General features: G+C 39.6%; 1 protein-coding gene across 14 annotated transcripts in view; it reads right to left on the reverse strand.

Moving 5' to 3' along the window:
* Klf12 (KLF transcription factor 12) overlaps positions 1–19978 on the reverse strand; it is a 425271-nt gene that overhangs the window by 142992 nt on the left and 262301 nt on the right. For all 14 annotated transcript variants that reach the window (XR_015638054.1, XM_087585860.1, XM_087585854.1 and 11 more), the window contains 1 exon segment: positions 16575–17121. Coding sequence is in view for 13 of the 14 variants with exons in the window: in XM_087585860.1 (XP_087441986.1) it covers positions 16575–17121 (547 nt within the window). In the remaining variant the exon portion in view is untranslated.

Raw genomic sequence — 19978 nt, forward strand, 5'->3', positions numbered from 1 at the left:
AGTGAACCACACTTTGACAAAATGTCCCTACACCTAGAAATGTTAACCTACAGCTTGGGGCTATTATTCTCATGCATCACATAGGAGAAAGTGCAGCACAGAATGTCACACTCTAATGTCAATATTAGCCATGTGGGATTGCATCATACGGTTCATACATGTATACACGCACTTGCTGCTCCAGATGCATATCTCCGTACCTTATAAATTTTAAACCTTAACCGAAATTAAAAGAGATCTGTAAATCACAGTATTTCATATTCAGTCAAACAGCACCTCGTTTCAGGAAATAGACTTGGGATATTAACATTGACAAATTCATTAAATACTCCAAGCTTAGTCAGTCAAGCAATGAGGAAAATGGCTTTGAAGTATTTTAAAAATAGGATTTAATGCAAGGTGCTACCCCTTCTAAACTGAATCTTTAAGGGGTGGATCCGCAAACATCTCTATTTCCTTATGCAATGTGTGTTTTAGAGATAAAATATGCAACTCACAAACAACACAGTCAACGAAAGTTGTTGTTTAAATAATTTTAACAAATGCATTTATAAAATTTGTTACATACTTCGCTAACTTCTTCAAATAGACTGACAGCAATTTATCACTCCCTTGTTACTAATGGTCGTTACTTCACAAGCAGTTAAGATACTCTTATAAAGTAATAACTTCAAGGACAATAGCCTGTGTAACCCACTTCCTCCCATCCAGAAATTCCCTGGTTTGGTGAATCAAGTAGTTCCTTTGATAATAATGTTGACATCTCTTCTAACACCATCTTTTGCCCTTAGTGTCCCCACAGCTAAAAGTCACTTTCCTCATCTGTGCACTAGCTTCAAACAAAATAATAAGAATTGAACTTGAGTAGGCTGGTAATTCAAAATATATATATATCTCCTTATTGTAAGAAAGCCTACAAAAAGTGAAGCGCTATAATTTCTTGTGCCTATTGGGAAAAGCGAAAAAATCTATTGAGGAAATGTTTTAGAGAGCACAGGTCATAAAAATAAGGGTGGAAAAATATACCTTTCACTTACTCTCCTTCGCCATTTTTATTTATTATGTTCAATGTAGGTGCAGCCAAGACTTATAGTCACACAGAGTACAAGAAATAAATCTAAGAGTCTGGTTAAAAGCCTTTGGAGTGGTGGTGAGCTCAGGTCTTTGCTGAGGGTAGAGACAGCACATATGATATGTGAATGCTTTTATCTTATGCAGCCTATAATAGGAAAACACATCAGAACCAACACCGCGGCAACATTAAACGGTGCAAACACTTCGTTCCCCATCTCCCGCCACTCTTCTCCCAGTCTGACCTGTTCCTACCTACTGTGATACTGGAGTTTAATGCTTCTTCAACTTTCACCTCAACTGTCCCCTCTTCTACCCACATTAGCACATTATGACTTCCTCCACAGTAATGTCCTTTGAGGATTTACGAGAGAGGGCCCTAGAAGGTTTCCTCTGTCTGAAAGGTCCCGGTATTTATAGAGGATTGATTTAAAGCATTTATTCCTGACAAAGACTACAGCAGAGATGATTAGGGGAGCCTTTAGATTAGCAAAGAGAAGACAAAAAAACGTAATGAAAGAATTGACAATGCCTTCTAAACACAGAAAGGTTCAAGACAATTCCCACAATGCTCTCTAAGATTTGAGCTTTCTTTAGTTTAATACACCTTCAAGGCCAGGGAGCTGAAACAGGAAACCAAATCTTCCTTTTATGGCTGCAACAAATGAACCAGCCTCGGTAAATACATCATTGATTCTTTCCCACAAAGAGATACTTAAATGCGGGGTGCATGTAAGAGGAGCATTTTTCCTTCGACTTAAGGTTTGTTAAAGGAAATTTATGTTTTCAACATGCACTGCAAACATGGAAAAGCGGATTGTACCTTCATCAGCCTTTAAATCAAAACAGCTTGCTATCTGGTAAAGACAGGCATAGCGGTCGATTTATTTCATAAAACTTTATGTACAAAGAGACAGTGTCTATGAACTTAATGGAGGGAATATTGAGTCTGGAAGGGTAATTTTTATTACAGTTTATGGTGGGATTATCCGTACTCCACAGTTTCCAGATTTTATGGCAGCACAGTGTTGATGAGGTTAACCGCATTGTACGGAGTTGGGGGAGAGGCACGCATAATTTCTTTTACTGGGAAATACAATTGGCTTAACTATTTAACATATTATATAAGAAACATTGCTGATTCTAATTATCCAGGTCCAATTAATGTCATGTTTATCATACAGCCACAGGTAAATATTTTACAATATATTACAAAAGAATAAGGAAGGACTGACTATAATGTCCATACAGAACAGTTTTTTCATTATGACCCTTTGAAAACATTTTTTCCGTTTATTTCTTTTTTTATATATTTATTTTTTATGGGATATTTTCTTTACTTACATTTCAAATGTTATCCTCTTACTCCTCTGGAATCCCCCTATCCCCTCCCCCCTCCTCCTGCCTCTATGAGAGTGCTCTCCCACTCACCCACCCATTCCCTCCCCCCTTTGAAAACCTTAAGAATGCTTCTTGCTCACTGGAGTTCAACTCCAAAAACCATTAAAACCCACATTATATTAATTATCTAAAATGTAATACCAAACACTATTTCTTAAGAGTAAGTACTGTGGAATAAAAGAAACTCAAGGATAGTGCAGAAACGATACATATGTATATATATATATATTTTTTTTTCCAAGAACCCAGAGACTCCAGATGGTTCATTGGCATAAGCAGTACTAGCCTTGGGGAAGGTAGGCATATACTCTGCCAATACTCAGAAGCTGTGTCCCAGACACTGGGTAAGGCAGCAAGACACCCAGAGAAGAAGTTATGGACAGATAAGAGAGTTGAGGAGGCTTTCCAAGTTGGTTGGTACCTCCACAGAAAAGGAATCACTAAACCAATGCCTTTTCCCCAGAGACATTTTCTACATGCAGGAAAGCACTGTAGCTTCATGAAAAACCATGGTATGTGGCTGGGATATGAGGCATTTAAGTGGAAGGGCCTCAGATTGGATTGGAAGAAGCTGGCATATACGTTGAGTTTTCTTCTGTTCATAATACAAGGAAAGATTTCTTTTCCATTCGGGGTTTGAGACTACACGTTGGTCCTAGCCACAGAATTCCTACACATCTTATCCACACCATCACATAGCGTTGGACACTGATTTTTTTCTTCTTCATTCTCATGCTCACACTCTCTTCTATAAATATTTCCTGAACGTTTGCTGGTATCGCACACAGCGTTTGAGGAATAGGAACAAGTACAGCTTAAATTGTACATCCCACAACCCTTAATTTTCTGCGAAGAATTCTGCTACACCTCCAATGTCTTAATCATAAGGAATAGACAAATTATAATTTATAGTCTATATAATCGTCATCACAAGAACTTATTCTTACTAGAAGTCACACTACTGGGTCCTTTTACTTTCTTATTAGGAAAGTGGGGAACCTGTATCCACCATATAATTAGCTTAAAACCCTATCCAGTTTCTACGCGACTGCTCATTCCTTAGCTGTCGAAGAGCTTTTCTGATGTATTCACTGAAGGCAAGCCCTGCTTTTTCTGACCTTATCAAACTTTCAAGCTATCCTCCTAAAGAGACAACTCTTTATTTTCATTTAATCTTCTCTCTGATAATGATTTCTTTGCTCAGGAGTGTGAAACTTGCTAATAGCATACAACTTGGCACCCATGTGCTTTGATTTAGTGGAAAAAAATTAAGCTATTACTTTAAAACGTGAAGAGATACAACAAAGATCATTTAAATTTTACTAAGCAGAGTAGAAATTACAATGTATAGGACAGAAAAATGGGGGAGACGTGCAGAAGTCTTTTCTCTTTGAACCCAATTAAATAATGTCTTTCACATAGAACTCCACACATGATATATACATATAAGATATATCTTATACTTTGTGTGTGTTTGTGTGTGTGTGTGTGTGTGTGTGTGTTATATTTAGTATCATTTTTTAGTTTCTCTCTTTTTATTCTTTTAAATTTAGTGGAGGGGTAGTTTAGATAGGGTCTCAGATAGCTCGGGGTTGGTTTCTAACTCTGTATATAACTGAAGACGACCTTTGACTCCTGCCTCCACTTCCCTAAGTCCCATTTCTAGAATTACAGGCATGCACCATCAAACTAAGATGATTTTCTCAGAATAGATTCAGTGCCACTTTTTGCAGATTCTGAGTGAGCTGGCAAACTCCAGGGACCAGCCTTGGGAAAAGGATCTGATACACAATAGACTCGAAATCTCCCTGTGTACGATTTCTACAATTCTGCCACTAGGTGGCAACACAAAAACTGATGCTCAAAGGTAAGTCTCAATTCTGTAAGACTTCTGGGGACAAACGATTTGCTGAGATATGAAACAGAAAGAAAAATCAAGCCTTGGGTGTGTGTGGGAGTACGGTGGGGGTGGAGGGATACTGTTGTGGCCAGGCATGATGGGCCAAGCCTGCAATCTCAATACTTAGAGTGTGGAGGCATGAGGTTCAGGAGTTCGGGGCCTGCCTCTGCTTCATGAAGTATATATATATATCTCCAGTGGTGTACCACAGATACTTGCTGTTTCTCCTGGCCATGTGCTCACTGTTCCTCTCCACTCATTGTGTAACCACAGAAGTAGCTGAAGTCACGTGGTGTAATTGCCTTCTTGCCCAGGCAGAGCAGCAGACAAGAAGGGGCATCAAAGGCTGTGGCAGAGGGGATGATACTTGAGGAATTTGGATGGTGTTTGATAAGTGTCATCAACTCTGCAGGAAAAGCAAAATGTGACCCCTGTGCTGTACACAGCTAACTCTTTCATAAAAGACTGAATGGAACTGTGTATTTCAGTTGCTGGACACTTGATTTCACAGAAGATAGTTTAACAATTATTGTATTGTAATTCAGGCCTTGTTTTAAGACATCCGAAACTATTATATTGAAAGAGAAAATTTAAATGCAGAAGTGAGTACATTTTAAATCTTAGTTGATTCTGCTTGTGTCTCTTCTAAATTCTTTTTTTTAAAATTTTTTTCCTTTTATTGTTTCATATGTTTTTAATTTGCTTGGATGTCTTAAGAGTTAGATGTTCTTTCCTTCTGATTCTATTGACAAAGAACATGCATAAATTATTGTATATCATTTATAATGTATGGTGTTCTATGACTTTAGTAGAAAAGGCCTAAGTACCATGAGTATTACCCATTCTTTGGCTACAGAGCCAGAATATTCACAAGTGGAATATCCAAGAAATCAGATTCTTAATGAAACATATTAAAAAAGCATTTTGTTAACAAAAAGACCATCCATTAAAAGAAATTTTTAACGAATTAAATAAAAAGCTGATTGCTTTCTAGGGTGGATTCTGGAATGATATCTACCTCTCTTTGGGAATGATAGAAGTGGAAATAATCACCATGACACTTTTCAGATATAAACATCGCATTTTCTGTAAAGAAAACAAAGTATTAAGAGACAGTCATTTTGAGAGGAAGGGCAGTAAGTCCCGGATGAGAAACGGCTAGTGTGGCCTGGGGTGTCTTCATTTTCTTTGAAGGAAGTTTCTCTGACTTGGGATAGAGAGGACTGCCAGGAGGGAAAGAGGAGGGGATGTCACCATGGAATAGGAGAACAGTCAGGAGAGGGGAAAGGAGAAGACACCATGGATTAGCTGAGGTATAAAAACGTGGTCCTGAGGACTGCCCAACTGAAGCGAAGAGCTACCTGGGTGGAACACAGAAAACTCGTAAGTAATAACCGGGTTACTGATAGGAAAGTAGAGTCTACCAGCATGGCGGGGTGGGAGTGGGGCAGGCAGCTGCCAGTTCCTGTGCCGCTTAAGACACATTGTAATATAAAGGCTGTGCGTCTTTCTGGGAACTCTATAACCAAGCCATGGGCCAGAATTTTTAATAATTTCCACAATACTCCCACTCCCACACTCAATGCCAAATGGATACAATAGCAAAGGACATAAGGAGGTAAAGAAAATGAAGAGGAAGAGAGCTTAGAGAACACTTCCAAAGGAGTCTCTTTCAAACCCTGGTACTACAGTAAGAGACCCACCATCGCAACATTTCAGCCCGACTCAGCATGTGCACATGTGCGCACACTGAGGTCTCAATATGGCATACATATGCATGTAAATAGGTTCATCAATGCATTTTCACGAATAAATATTTATTTGGGTGATGTTCTCAGATTTACTTTTAACCTATTCCATTCTCTTTTACTTCTTTAAGATTTTTAATTTTCAGTTTATTTTAAGTTTCCCCAACAGGAAATGCTCATAATGCTCACAATAGCATTGTGACATCTTGTAAAGTGGCATTTTAGAAGTTTGTTTCTTTTTACATGAACTTTCCTTGCTGGTAGTGGAGGATGTTGCTGCCATGAGCGGCATGTAAAATATTTGTTTAAAAAATGATCTAATATTTGGGAGATTAAACGATGAAGCCATCTGATTACAAAAATAATAATTGGTCATTGATCAAAAATAATATTTACCCCACATACAGGTGCCTAGAGAAAGAATCAAGTGTGTAGTCATTGCTTAGTAAATTAGTACCATTTCCTTCACTAATAGATAGACTTGTATCAATTACAATGTTTTTTTAAAAGAATACAGTTAAAATATCACTCAATTCCCTATTGAGAATAGAAAACATAATGGAAGAGCTTAGAAAATAGGAATATAGCTTGGAAAAGACAAAGAATTATTAAGGGAAAGAGAAAAGGAGAGGAGCAGAATGCACAGCCTGAGAGTTGTAAATTATTAAAAGGCCAATTTAAAGCATTGTTTCTGGGATGCTCAGAGCAAGTTCATCCCTTGAATAGTATAGTCTCCCTTCTCAAATTTATTCATACAAGGCCTTATATGTTCACTGGGTAAATTCCTTGCTAAAATATGTCTATTTGCCCGATAAGACTATATTTTTTGCACTGAGTGGAGATGCCCAAATAGCAAAATAGTTCTCTATATAACTAGATCAGATGTGGAGATGGGATTCTTCTAGTGCACAGCACCACCAGTACTATGTTAAATCAGAAGGTTATATTGAGAAATATTATCTTAAGTGGGAGAAAATAAAAAAATTGAGTGACTCCTAGTCTATATTCTATCAGATAAAAAATCAGGTCAGAATAAAGTAAAGAGTCCATCTGAGTACTGTATTACTGTAATGAAACATTCTAGGCAGAAATCTATTTAAACATGAATTAAATCCCTTTGTCACAAGAGAAAATTGTCCTGGGCCAAGGAATGTGGCATGTGAGGCTCTTATAGTCAACAGCGCTTAATAACATGCTATAACAGAATGAATCCAAAGTCTATTTTGACAACCTCCAGTTTGAGCTACTTACCCTAAAAAATACATTTGTATCCCTCTTCAGTCCCTTAGTAACATTTACCGCTTCGAGCAGAGGCCCCTGGAACTGCTGGTTATCGCCCCCCCAGAACTGCTGGTTACTTCCTATCTTGTCTTTGTTTCTGTGCTTGGATTGTTCAATTAACTCAGAAAATGGAGAAGCCAATCAGAGTCTGCACTGGCCTTATAGAACATGCGCACTATTTACCTGGAGGTTTCTCTCTTCTGCTAATCTCTAAAAATCACACAGACAGCATGTGTGTTCTTTCTGAGGCACTTATCATTGACTCCTAGACCTAAGCCAGCCTGGGCAAGAGGAAGCAGGGCACCTGACAGATTGGAGAGGCTTCAGATAAATAAGAACACGAAATGCCAACTTTTCGATGGGATCTATTCAACCTTATAGTTAAAGAATAGGTAACTTTCTACTCAGGGTTGAGATACAGGTTAAAAAGAGCAATGCACCAGCAACTTATCCAGAGAAAATAAATAAAGTATTCCAAACTCCCAGTTAAAATTTTCATGGACACGGGACACCCTGACTTCCTCTCAGAGCTTAGTAAGTCCTCTCTTTGTTTGACACTGGTGATGGTGTAACAATCCAACCTCCTCAAAGTCTCTATTTAAGAAGAGTAAACCAAAGGACAGCAAGACTCCAGTCACATTTTCCAACTAAGAACATTAAAACGTAAGCCAGCAGACAGAACCACTAGGTCTATTCACATACATCCTGTTCACAATTTGCATATAAGCTTGTCACCCATTAGCGGCTCTGTATAAATAGGATAAGTAGAAGACATTTACCAAATGGAGAGGCTGTAGCCGTCACTCAGAAGCCAAGACAACTGTGCACGTAAGTACTGGTCAGCTGTCTCGGACTATTCTGGTCCTACGGACAGATGACACCAGGATTCCACTAAACAGTGAACTGAAAGACCACAGTTTGGGTGAGGTGGACAGGAGAAGCAAGCGAATGACAAGAACTATGACCTGAAACAAGGAATTGGTGTCAACAGGTGGCTGGCTGACAACAGGCAAACAAAATATAACTGAACCATGAAAGTGAAATGAGGAGAACGCAATGTGCTTGTGCCGGCAGCGAGCGTCAGCTCTTCCAACAAGCTTCATAACCATCGCGTGGATGACCATATTTCCTTTCACAAATACAAACAGCAAAAGACTAAAAATATACTTGTAGATTCTTCCTGTAGGTTACAGAGAAAAGCAAAAGCCTGAAGGAAGAAAACCGGGGCAGGGGGATCACAAATTCACTTGTGGCCATGAGCCTCTGAAAGTCCTGAATGAGTTCAATGAACATAAGGAGTATTTTGGGGTGGTAGAAGTTTCTTCAGTGTCTCCCCATCTAACTAATGACCAAAGAAATTATGTATCCAAAACTGGCTTAGTTTCCTACTAGCAGAATTGACTTGTTTTCCTTAGGTATTTTAGGAAAATATATTTTGTTCTCAAGGATCTGATTGCTTTTTCGAAATCATGAATGATATACTTATGATCCAGAGCAAGTTATATTTTTAAATATCACAGCAGTTTAACAAAAAGCTTTAATGAAATAAAACAATGTTTTGTATAATTCTCGTATAAATTCTGATGTTGGTTTTTATGGGCTGTAGAGAAACGGGGCTAGAATCCTTCCCCCTAGATAAGCTACTTCATCATTCTCATATAGACTACTAAGTCGTGGGAGGGGTTAGAGGGGAAAAGACAATCTATGTCAGATAAGAAGGAATTTGGAAGGGAAAGTACTTGGGAAAGAAAAGTGTAACAGTGACACATAGCCCAGCCCAGCCCCCACCGAATCAAGTCATACCCTGTCAGTGCCAAAGTCACTGGTCAAACTGCACTGTTGTCTTATTCCTGAGCATTACGGTGACCTGTTCCTGTTCCAGGAGAAAGGACCCACTGAGGTATTGGATGCAGGAGAAGCATCTGTACTCCTTAGAGCCTTCACTCAATTTCTGAAACTGGCAGCGGTATTGCCCTTTAATTATCTTGAATTCTAAAATGAAGTATCTCTTAATATTAAAATGCTAAACATATCTTAGGAAAGCAGAATAAGTATTTTCAGGGTTTGTTTATTATCTGCTTTGACACACTATGTGCACTCCAAAAGGTAGTGATGAAAACATTTTATTTTTATTTATATTGGTCCTAGTAACATTTTCATAATTCTCAATGGAGCTCATAGTTTATTTAACGTGTGTCTGCTTTGTGTTGACAGCCCCAGGCCACTGTTTTGGGTCTTCATAGTGACAGTTCTCAGTGGAGCCTGTATTTTCCTTAACGTTTATTGTTATACTTTTACTTGTCAATCATAGATCATTACTGTCTGCTTTTATATTTCCTCTCATTTTTCTTTATGCTCTCTGTCCTAACCATTCTTCCAATAAAAGAAATCAATGCTAGAATACAAATTAATTACTATAAAATGCAGGTTACTCCACAAAATAATAGAAGCGTTCACATGCAACTGAAGGTTTGGTTCTTAGAATTCTCCCTTCTGCATACTTAACCACAGTTGTCTGTTTTCAACTCTCCACTGGATTCTTCTTGAAGCAGACAGATAATGCTATTCTCTGTCCACTCTGTAAGTCCCCTCATAGAGAATGAAATGTCTCCCTAAGTAACACTGCCCATTGCCACATCTCTTCAGGAAAACACTGCCTGGATTGAGTCTTGCTTTCCTTGCTCCCCATGTGATCAAGAACCTAGTCCAGCTCTTTGTTGTCCCACTGCATGGACATACTTCTCAGTGTCAGTTAGGAATGCTAACCACCATAACCCACATCTCTCAGCTTTCCTTTCACTGAGTCCTTGAGCAACTTTTATTAGCAACTGGAAAGCCACCCCTTTAAAGATCCTCTTTTGTCATACTGTCCTTTGTGTCCTTATGTTCTTGCACAAAGCTCTCTAGCAGATCAACAGTGCTGGATCTCTCTTCCCCTCTGGACTCCTCAGGTGTCTCTTTCTAACCTTGAAGTGTGTCTAGCTTACACACCAACACATTTGTAGATCACCATGTCATATTATAATGTCAAGAGGTTGGATAAGAACTGGCTGATGGCTCCGTGGAAAAGGGTGAAGAGCAGAGTTTGGATCTTCAGAAGCCATCCACATAAAAGCCAATAGGCATGGTTGAGAGGCAAAGACAGAGGACCCCATGGGGTGACCTGGCTGTTCAGACTAGTTAGAACCTGTTAGCTCTGTGCTTAATGCAGAGCCTTAAGAAATAGATCAAAGAATGATCAAGAAAGATATTTCACATCAATTTTGGGTCTCCCCACACACACATGCATACACATGACATGTAGGCACTCATAATACACATACATACAATGTGTCGAAAACAAACGTTTGGTGGAAGCTCTGTTGGTCTTTCCTGCCTGTCTTCTGCTCATCCAAGGTGATTCAGGGCAGTCACTATTAAGTAACAAATACCTCCTCTACCCCAAGGAATCCCAAGTGCATTTTTCCAAACTGCCTCCTCTCTTACTGCTCCAGTCTCAGTTGTACAAGTACCATGTTAAACTCTAGTTAAACACAGAGCAGGCATGTGATATTGAATATGACACACCCCAAAGGAATTCCCTCCAGAACCACACTCCTCCCATCATGGGAAAGATAGCATCATTGGCTCAGTCGCTGGGGCACAGGAGTGGAGGCTGCCCCCATTTCTCATCTTTCCTCATAGCAGCTTCCAATCCACATGACTATCATCTACAGCCAATCCCACATTTTCACCCCTGTACCTTATTCTTTTCTTATGCAGTGGATGCATGATTCTTGCATAACAATGAACAGCATGATTTCTGCACAAGTGTCCACTTTGTTTTTTTCTTTTCTTTCTTTTCTTTACTTATCTTTTTTCTTTTCTTTTCCTTCCTTCCCTCCTTCCTTCCTTTCTTTCTTTCTTATTGGATATTTTACGTATTTATATTTCAAATGTTCTCTCCTCTCTCCCATTCCCCTCCCCCTCCCCCTGCTTCTATGAGGATGCTCCCACTCATCCACCCACTTCCACCTCAACACTCTTGGCATTCCCCTACACTGGGGAAAGCAGCCTTCCCATGACTAAGGGCTTCTCCTCCTATTGATGTCCACTTCCGATGGCTTCTCATCCCATTTAGAACAAAAGCCAGGCCAGGATTTAAGGTCCTAACAACCTTCCCTCTGACCCCGATGTTCTGTGCTCCTATGGACCAGTGTCCACTGCTTGTCCATGACAAGCAAGAGTCCTCTCTGTTCCTCATCCCACAGGTGGCTCTCATGTGAGCCTTCCAATCTTTTCATAGCCTGGACTGAAATTCCTGGAGTTATTTCTTAGGGGCAAGACAAGCCCTTGAGGGTTATGGTTTCTACAGAAACAAACCATTCTTTCACATGGGCGAGTTGTATACCCTTCAGCCTCACGTTGGGAGGTCCATGCTGTGTGGCCTCACAGGCCTCACATATCTTTGCTTACACAGCTCTATTCTATATCATGTTCATTTTCTGTGGCTCTCAGAATGTTCCCTAGCTTTCTCCCTATGACACAGCGCATTCTATGTCCCACTGTTATGCCTGCATCCTCAGGGCTAGGTAACACCTTCCACTCCTCAAGGTCAACATCCTTTCCACATGGAGGATCTGAGACTCTCGCTCCCTCCCCCTGAAAAAAATTATTTTCAGGTCATTTTGTGGTTATTGAAGCATTCTTGGTGAGAAGTTCATCTCATTCTTTCCTCAACTTCTGACCTCCATCCTTTTATGGAGAATTACAGTATAGACATTTCTTCTTTCCATATATAACCATCCTATACAACAATACTTTTTGTTAAATACAATTTTATTTACTCCTAATTCTCTTCTTACAGGACAAGTCACTTGATGACATTTTGTAAACTTTAGTCTAAGTCTAACCAAAGTTAACAAGTACTTCTTTCTTTAATTTCATATCATCCATCAGAGTCGCAGGTTCATCCAGCCTTTTGACACTGCAGTGTGATGATGCCTGCTATAAAATCCATGCACAAGAATGTGCAATGCAGTTACAAAGAAAGTGCAGACATTAAATTCTTAATGGTTTACGTATGTTTCCAATGTTGTGTTAGGTTGCACTGCTAGCGGCCTTCAGCTGAATGTGGCCAATGGGCTTCAGGATGGATGTAGAGCAGGAAGCAGTGTGAGACTGAAACAGTACCAGCTTGGTTTAACACTGGATACCCAGTGGCAATAATGTTTGCTGGTGATAGATGCTTAGCAGACACTCGGATGAACAAACGACTCGATCAACGTGATAGGAGAGTTTACATGTAGGCATGTGTACTCTCAGTACTCTTATGTCATATCATTTGTCACCTGCTTCTCTGTCACGGAGCACATAGGTTCTACCAATGTCAAACGTCATTACCTAGTAAGTCTATCTAGTTTAAATGAATGGTGTCTTGCTCCTTCCATCAATTTGGAAAACCAACTCCTTTCCCTCACTCATCAATACCACATATGCAAGTCTGAAGTGAGAAGGTAAAGAGGAAGCCCTTTGTTATCCAGCCATTTCAGGGCTGGCTCATATGGGCAAAATAAAGATTTGAAGAATTACCTAAATGCCCTTGCCTTTGCTCATTCTGAGGTAGGCAAACCTTTCCACTAGCCACTTTTACTGTGCTCTAGTTAATCAGCTAAACAATAAAAGGTTATAAAATGCTAGAGCAATATTTGTAGAATATGGTGATTATAAAAACTTAATATGAAGTAATAAAAATTTAAAAATGGGATGTTTCCAGACAATTTCTCATACTAATTTCTCATCCCTTATCGTCGCTGCATTAGCAGCTTTGAGAAGTACCACAGCAACTTCTTGGGCTGACTTTTATTTCGACATTGGGTGGTACCAGTCACTCTGTACCACCGTCACGATCAACTCTGTTGTATGAGAGGAGACAGAGGAAGCGTTGATTATCGTTCATAATATTTAGGAGAAAAGTAAGAATGCTAAAAAATGTTTAGTGACACTTGGTCACTGCCAGGCATCTGCACTGGGTCTTCTATCCTAGGATAGATCATGTTACCACCCCCATTTGTTTCACAGATGAAAACTAGGATTAGGAAGATGCCTTTCTGAAGTGATAAGTGACAGAAGCAGGCTTTTACCTCATATATTTATGATCTTAAAAACAGGACAGTTTATTAGGCTTATGATTAAGTAATTTTTATTCATAACATAAAAATTATGAAATAAAACATACTACATGAAACAAACAAAAAACTCACATACAGAACAAATGACAGTGCAGGACTTAAAGGGATGCTGAAATATACATTTTGCAGAACTTTAATTTTAGCAACACAGACAGAGACACACACACACACACACATACACACACACAGAGCTGATCAACATTAAAATGTTTGCTGATCGTTTTCACAAAGAAAAGTGATGTTTCCCTTAACTGGCACTGCAGACTTGGGCCCATATATAAAATTATGATACTGCAGAGACTCTGGAGTCCACCAAAGTCATAGAGACACATCTATAGACACATGTACAATATATAGGGATGTGCTTTACTACCTGCTAGATGCTAATTCTTAAACATGCAAAACTACACATTTGGATGGTAAGTAAAACAAATGTCTGACTTAGCTCCCAGTTTCGTAACTGTTATTCAAAGAGCCTGTTCCTTTATCCAGAGGTATGAGCAACACTAGGAGGTACAGCATGGGGAACAGCCATGAAAATGCACCTTAATCCTATTTCTTTCAAGGTTTTCCATCCTGTGTTGTTCAGACCAGTTTCCTGTCCCACGGCAGCAGATAACTCACAGTGTAGGAGCAGAGGAAACCCCCTGAGCTGGTGAATGTATATTTTGACATAGGCATGTCCATGTCACAGACATGAAGGCCAATTGACTCATGGGAAATTCGCTAAGCTGTTACTTATATGGGTGTGACGCAAGATGAATGGCAAAGCTTTTCTCAGGGAGTCTGAGTGTTTGTGAATGATTGATCAGGGTGTACAGATGGACAGACAACTGTGTCTTCCTCCTCCCCGGTGGCTATAAACTGAACCTGCCCACTCACAGAGATTACTGACCCTAGCTCACCTCAGCCCCTGGATTGTACCTAATAAATATGCTGAGGGCTAGGTTGGTAGCAGTATGAAAGCCCAACCTGATCCCTGTTCCAATATGTGTGTATCCGTGCCTTTAGTTTCTTCTTGCATCATTCTCTCCATATCCCTAGGCTAGGTGTTGGAATGTAAGCCATGTGGGCCAAGGCCACAGGGATTGTTAGAAGAAGCAGCGAATGTCTGTCTACTTGTCAACCTTGAAAACTAAAACTCCCGAGTCAGGAGATTTTTAACTTTGTTAAAGAGTGAAGGTGAAACTTATTTGAGTGCTAGGAAGAAATTTAATATTGATAAAATAATAACTTCCAGTGGTAAACACACAGCTCTATATAGATGTTTATAAACATTCTGCCAAGTTTTCAATAATATATCATCTCTCGATATTGAATCCTACCTTTTACCAGAAGCAAAACAACCATGTTTCCTTGTATTTTATGAGCAGACAGCGGTTTATGCATTCATTGATCATGTTTTAATCATGGACCTCAGTAGGAACACAGTGTCAAAGCAGAAAAAGCAATATTGGGCAAAGCTGATGCTAGCATTGTGTCTGGCCTCTGAGGACAAAATACACAAATATGCACTCAGTTTCACAGGGAATAAGTGAGTAATACAGGATTTTATATTTTCAGGGAAGGGTGGTCTAACATTTAGGTTTGTATGTAGGAAGAAGAAAAGATGCAGGCTAATGGGATTTAGAATTTCTTCTATTAAAGCTCTGCAAAAAGCAATTGCTTATATGTAGAAGATAATTCCATATACAGCTATGTAACTACTGCAATGAATGAAATAACTAGATATTGTAGCATGAGCCTTTCACAAAGTATCTTCTTATGTCCTAAAACTTAGAGGGAACGTTAGTATTGTATGTTGAAATATTCCCATTATAAACAATCATGCTATTTAATACTAGTAACTGAAATAGACGGTTATTCAAAACCAAAGCTATATGCAAACTTACAGATAAACATCTATCTTTGTGCCAGGTTGCGCTGATCTGAAAGAGAATGGTCCCATAGGCTCCTCTATCTGACTGCTTATTCACCAGGGAGCAGAACTCTGAGCAGAAGGAGAAGGACTAGGAGGCGTGGCTTTGCTGCAATAGGTGTGGCTTATTGGAGGAGGAGCGTTGCTGGGCTGGGCTTTGAGGTTTCAAAAGTGGGTGTTAGGCCTCCCACGTCTCTGCCATGGATCAGAATATGAAGCTGTCAGCTACTTCTGCATGCTTCCTGCTATTCCGTTCAGGAATTAACCCTCTGCAGCTGAGAGCAAGTCCCCAACTCAATGGCTTTCTTTGTAAGTTGCCTTGGTCGTGATGCATCTTTGTCATGAATAGAGTAGTAAATAAACACAGGTTCTCATTACATATACCTTGGCTGATGTGGAACTCTCTATAGAGACCAGACTGTCCTCAAACGCTTAGAGATCCACCTGCCTCTGCCTCCCATGTGCTGTGATTAAAGGAAGATTCCACCATGCCTGGCTGGATCATTTTAATATCAAATTGTTTTAAAATGCACTCAGAAATAGATGTATAAATCCCAGGTAGTCCGTCATCACAGGATTTTATATTCCTGCTACCTCAAGAGTTCAAGTTTGAACAACAACAACAAAAAACAAAACAAACAAACAAACAAACAAAAAACCCCACCTTATTTACCCAGAAGCACTCACCTTGACCCATGTTTATAAGGAATTTACTTTCATTTTGCATATAATTCTGCTGTACACAGGTTGCCCATCCCACTTTACCATTCAAAGGAAAAATAATTCTGTGAATTAACATATCAAAACTCTGGTACAAAATGACTTAATAAGTATATGGACTTAGCCTAGCTGAGGGCACTGTTTATACGAATGTGGGAGTGTTCTATTCAGCGTGACCCAACCATATGATCTGCAATGTTCTATACAGAACTTTGAACATAGTGTCTGCACACAATCTAGGTCCCAGTCATATAAATAAATAAATAAATAATAAATAAATAAATAAATAAATAAATAAATAAATAAATAAATAAAAGCATGGTTTTCTCTAGTGCTGAAAATCATCAAGGTTTCAGGTCTCTTACCTTTGCCATGGCTCCTCCCGTCCTCCAGGAGCGGTACAACAATAGTGTTGTTCACATTTCCCGGTGACCGTACAGCTGTGTAGACAACCGGCACTGACTGTACCACCACGGGGATCCGATGAACATGACTGAGTTTGTTAGACTGTAAGTTCATGGGACTGGAAGGTGGGACAGGATGGATGATGTGCAAAAACTGCTGGCCGCCCATGCCGGACGCGGAGGCAACGAGGGGTCCTGGAGATAACACTGTTGATGAAGACGATGCTGAAGATACTGACGTTATAACGGTGGGGGATGAGGCTGGGCGACTAGAAGATGATGAAGAGGTCGAAGTTGAAGACGGTGAGGAGGCAGACGCTGTCATGGAGACTGGGGAGGATGAAGCTGCGGTAGGGGAGGTCCTGGCTTTGTTGATTGACAAGTCCACTGGCTCAGTTTGTGTCTGGAAGTGATCTACAGGCAATGAGTCCTCTGGGGGCTCCCCTTTCACATTATTTAGCAAGAGGGGAATAGCTTCCATATCGGGGTAGTTGTGGACGTTTGGAGACTGCAAGGAGAAAATGGAACAGATTTACCATTATAGCTGATATAGTTCAATAGATGCATAACTTACTTGAAAGTGTATTAGTTCTTTCACTCAAATATTCATGGAATTTTCCTTAAGCGGTCAAAATGATGCAAAATAATTGCAAAAATTCATCAAAGAAAGGAGTCATTTAACATGAATATGGTCTCATTCCAGTGGAAGGGCAACACACAACTTAAGGTGAATTCACTAGTTCAAACAAGAGGTTGAAGGAATTTAAAAATAATCACTAAATTCCTGTAGAATCTTTCAAAAGACAGGCTCGATATGTAAAACATTGTCTTAGAGCTGTGTAAGCAGGACTTATTGAATCACAGCATTCCTTCTGATGTTCTTAGCTGTTCCTGCACTAGCAGTCTGTCTTGGCGTTCCGTTATGAAGGAACGAGAGCTTTCATTAGCTGAACTGAAATACCCTCTCTTGCTCTGGAGTTCTACAATGTGGTGAAGGATTTTACCCTTGTGCAACACGATCCTGATCTAGAAAGGAAATATCATCCAGCAGCAATCTTGGGAAACTCGCTATGACCTTTCTATACCCATGTTCAGCACAAGAACTACTGGGACACACTCATTTAGAGTAGTCAGAAGGCACACCACGTTCTCCAGTCCCTCAGGTCTGGTCCTCAGGTTACCGAAGTTAAATCACTTGGAATTGCTGGATTTTAGCCAACAATTAGGTATTTCTGACACATTTTATTTCTTAAGGTATTGCACACAGTTATGATACCTAAACTAGAGGAAACAGGTTTTAGAAAATCCTATATGAGAAATTTTAAATCGTCCATGAACATTTTGTTTAACTTAAAACGATAATGTTGTTTAAGTTCATTTGTATTCTTGTAAGTTTTATTTAAAAGCTGTTTAATAATAAACAGTGTACAGTTTAATACACTAATATTCTCAGAATATTATTAATGGGCGTGAACACACCTACTAATTCCTAAGTTGAACAAGTATCTATGAAATGCATGCTTCTGGGACCACGTGGCTCATGTTCTATTTCAGTGTGTCAGTAGAGCCTTGACAGAGAGAACCAGACCACAGCAGACTGTTTTGTTACACCTAATTTAACCAGGTCAACACTCACATTAGTATTATTCTTTCAGATGAAAACCCCAAATCATTATTTTCTGCTTTCTTATGGTATCAGAACAACAATTATGTGAAGTTGGTCATTTCATGAGAGATTTCCGTTTGCTATTCTTCCTGAAAACATGAAAATGCACTTAAAGGTTTCAAAAGAAACATTGTTCTTAAAAACTTTCATTATAGAATATAAATTATAGTTCTATTCAAAGCATATAATAGGTGCTGGTGCGCGGGTGTTTTATTCAGCCACAGTGAAAAGAAAAAGAAAACAAATCAGCTGTGGCAGGGGATCAAATGGAAGGGGAACGGGCTGATGTTTAAATGCTTTTTCCCCTCTTCTTCCCTAAAAGGACAGCCTGCAAAAACGCATGAATTAGTGCTCTAAAAGCTGGGTAATCTGCAACGCCTCCTGCACGGAATTCTAACTAGGATTTGCACTTTAGGCATTAAAGGTGAGAAACAAATTTATAAACCACCCCAAACATATTAAGAAACAAACAGCCAAACACCCAAACACTGTAAATTTCACTAGCTTTGTGCAAAATCTGTAGACATTATCACTCCTCCCATTAGGAAGTCGACTCTCAGCAGCATCCTTCGGGTTCTGTTTTTATAGAGTACTGTGAGTTGTTTTTTATCCATATATTACACATACACAGAAAGCTCTGGATAGAAACTGGTTCAAAATCCAAAATGTAAATCAGTAAACATATTATTAAACAGTACCCATCTCTTGGACTTCGCAGACCCTGGATTCATGACACATTAGACGAATTCAAGACTCTTAATTTAGAAATGATGGTTATTTCTATCCTATGTAGAATCAGATCTTTACAGATAAAGAGGAGAGGAGTATTGCATCTCTGTTGAAATGGCTCCTAATAGAAAGGAAAATGTTCAGTGGTACATGATGTCAGGAGAACTGGGGCATATGGAACTTATAAAGAGGTGGCTTCCAAGGCTTGAGGCATCCTTGAGCTTTAAGAGGTGTCTCAGCCTCTCTGTGTTGTCACTGAGAATCCACCATTTGTACGGCATTATTTCATCCCCAACAGAGGAAAATACTTCCTCCGAAAGCCTTTGTACAGCATCCAGATAAAGACATCCTCTCAGCCCCACTGGATAGACTAGAAGTCTATGAAGACAAAACTCAGAGAACACCTAGCTTTTCCCAGATGCCCGAGAACCACACTGCTCTCTTCTGTGCTCAGACTGAAGTAACTAGGAAGCAGACGCCAAACCTTTAGATACACGCTAGGGGCCTTGAGAACTTATGTATGAATTCATGAAACAAACATGACAGAGACATATGGCGGCTCCTCTCTAATACACAGCAGTTCAAAACGAAGCCTTATATTAAATAATTATGCTCTATCATATCAAGACAATAAAATCTTTATTGGGCCTTTCATCTGCTTTCAGTGTTGACAGGGCATCATATCCCCAAAGCCATTACTAATCTCCTGGGACCCATAACAATGTTGCAGGTAGAAGTGTGTGTATTTCAGCTTTGGGCTGCACAGACCTATCTGTGAAGTCAGCGAGGTTAGAGGATAAGGCCTTTAAACAGCTATGGCCAGCCCTCCTTCCTCCTTTTAAGAAATGGAAAATACCTACAAGGCTGAACCCTGGACTCAACATTAGGCATTTATCTCTTTGCTTCCTGAAAGTGGAGGATTGAAATGCATTCATTCTGAGGCTTGGTCCCCTACATGGGAAGCCAGAGT

The sequence above is a fragment of the Rattus norvegicus genome, chromosome 15 (assembly GCF_021556685.1).
Source record: "Rattus norvegicus strain SHRSP/BbbUtx chromosome 15, alternate assembly SHRSP_T2T, whole genome shotgun sequence".
NCBI classification, from domain to species: Eukaryota; Metazoa; Chordata; class Mammalia; order Rodentia; family Muridae; genus Rattus; species Rattus norvegicus.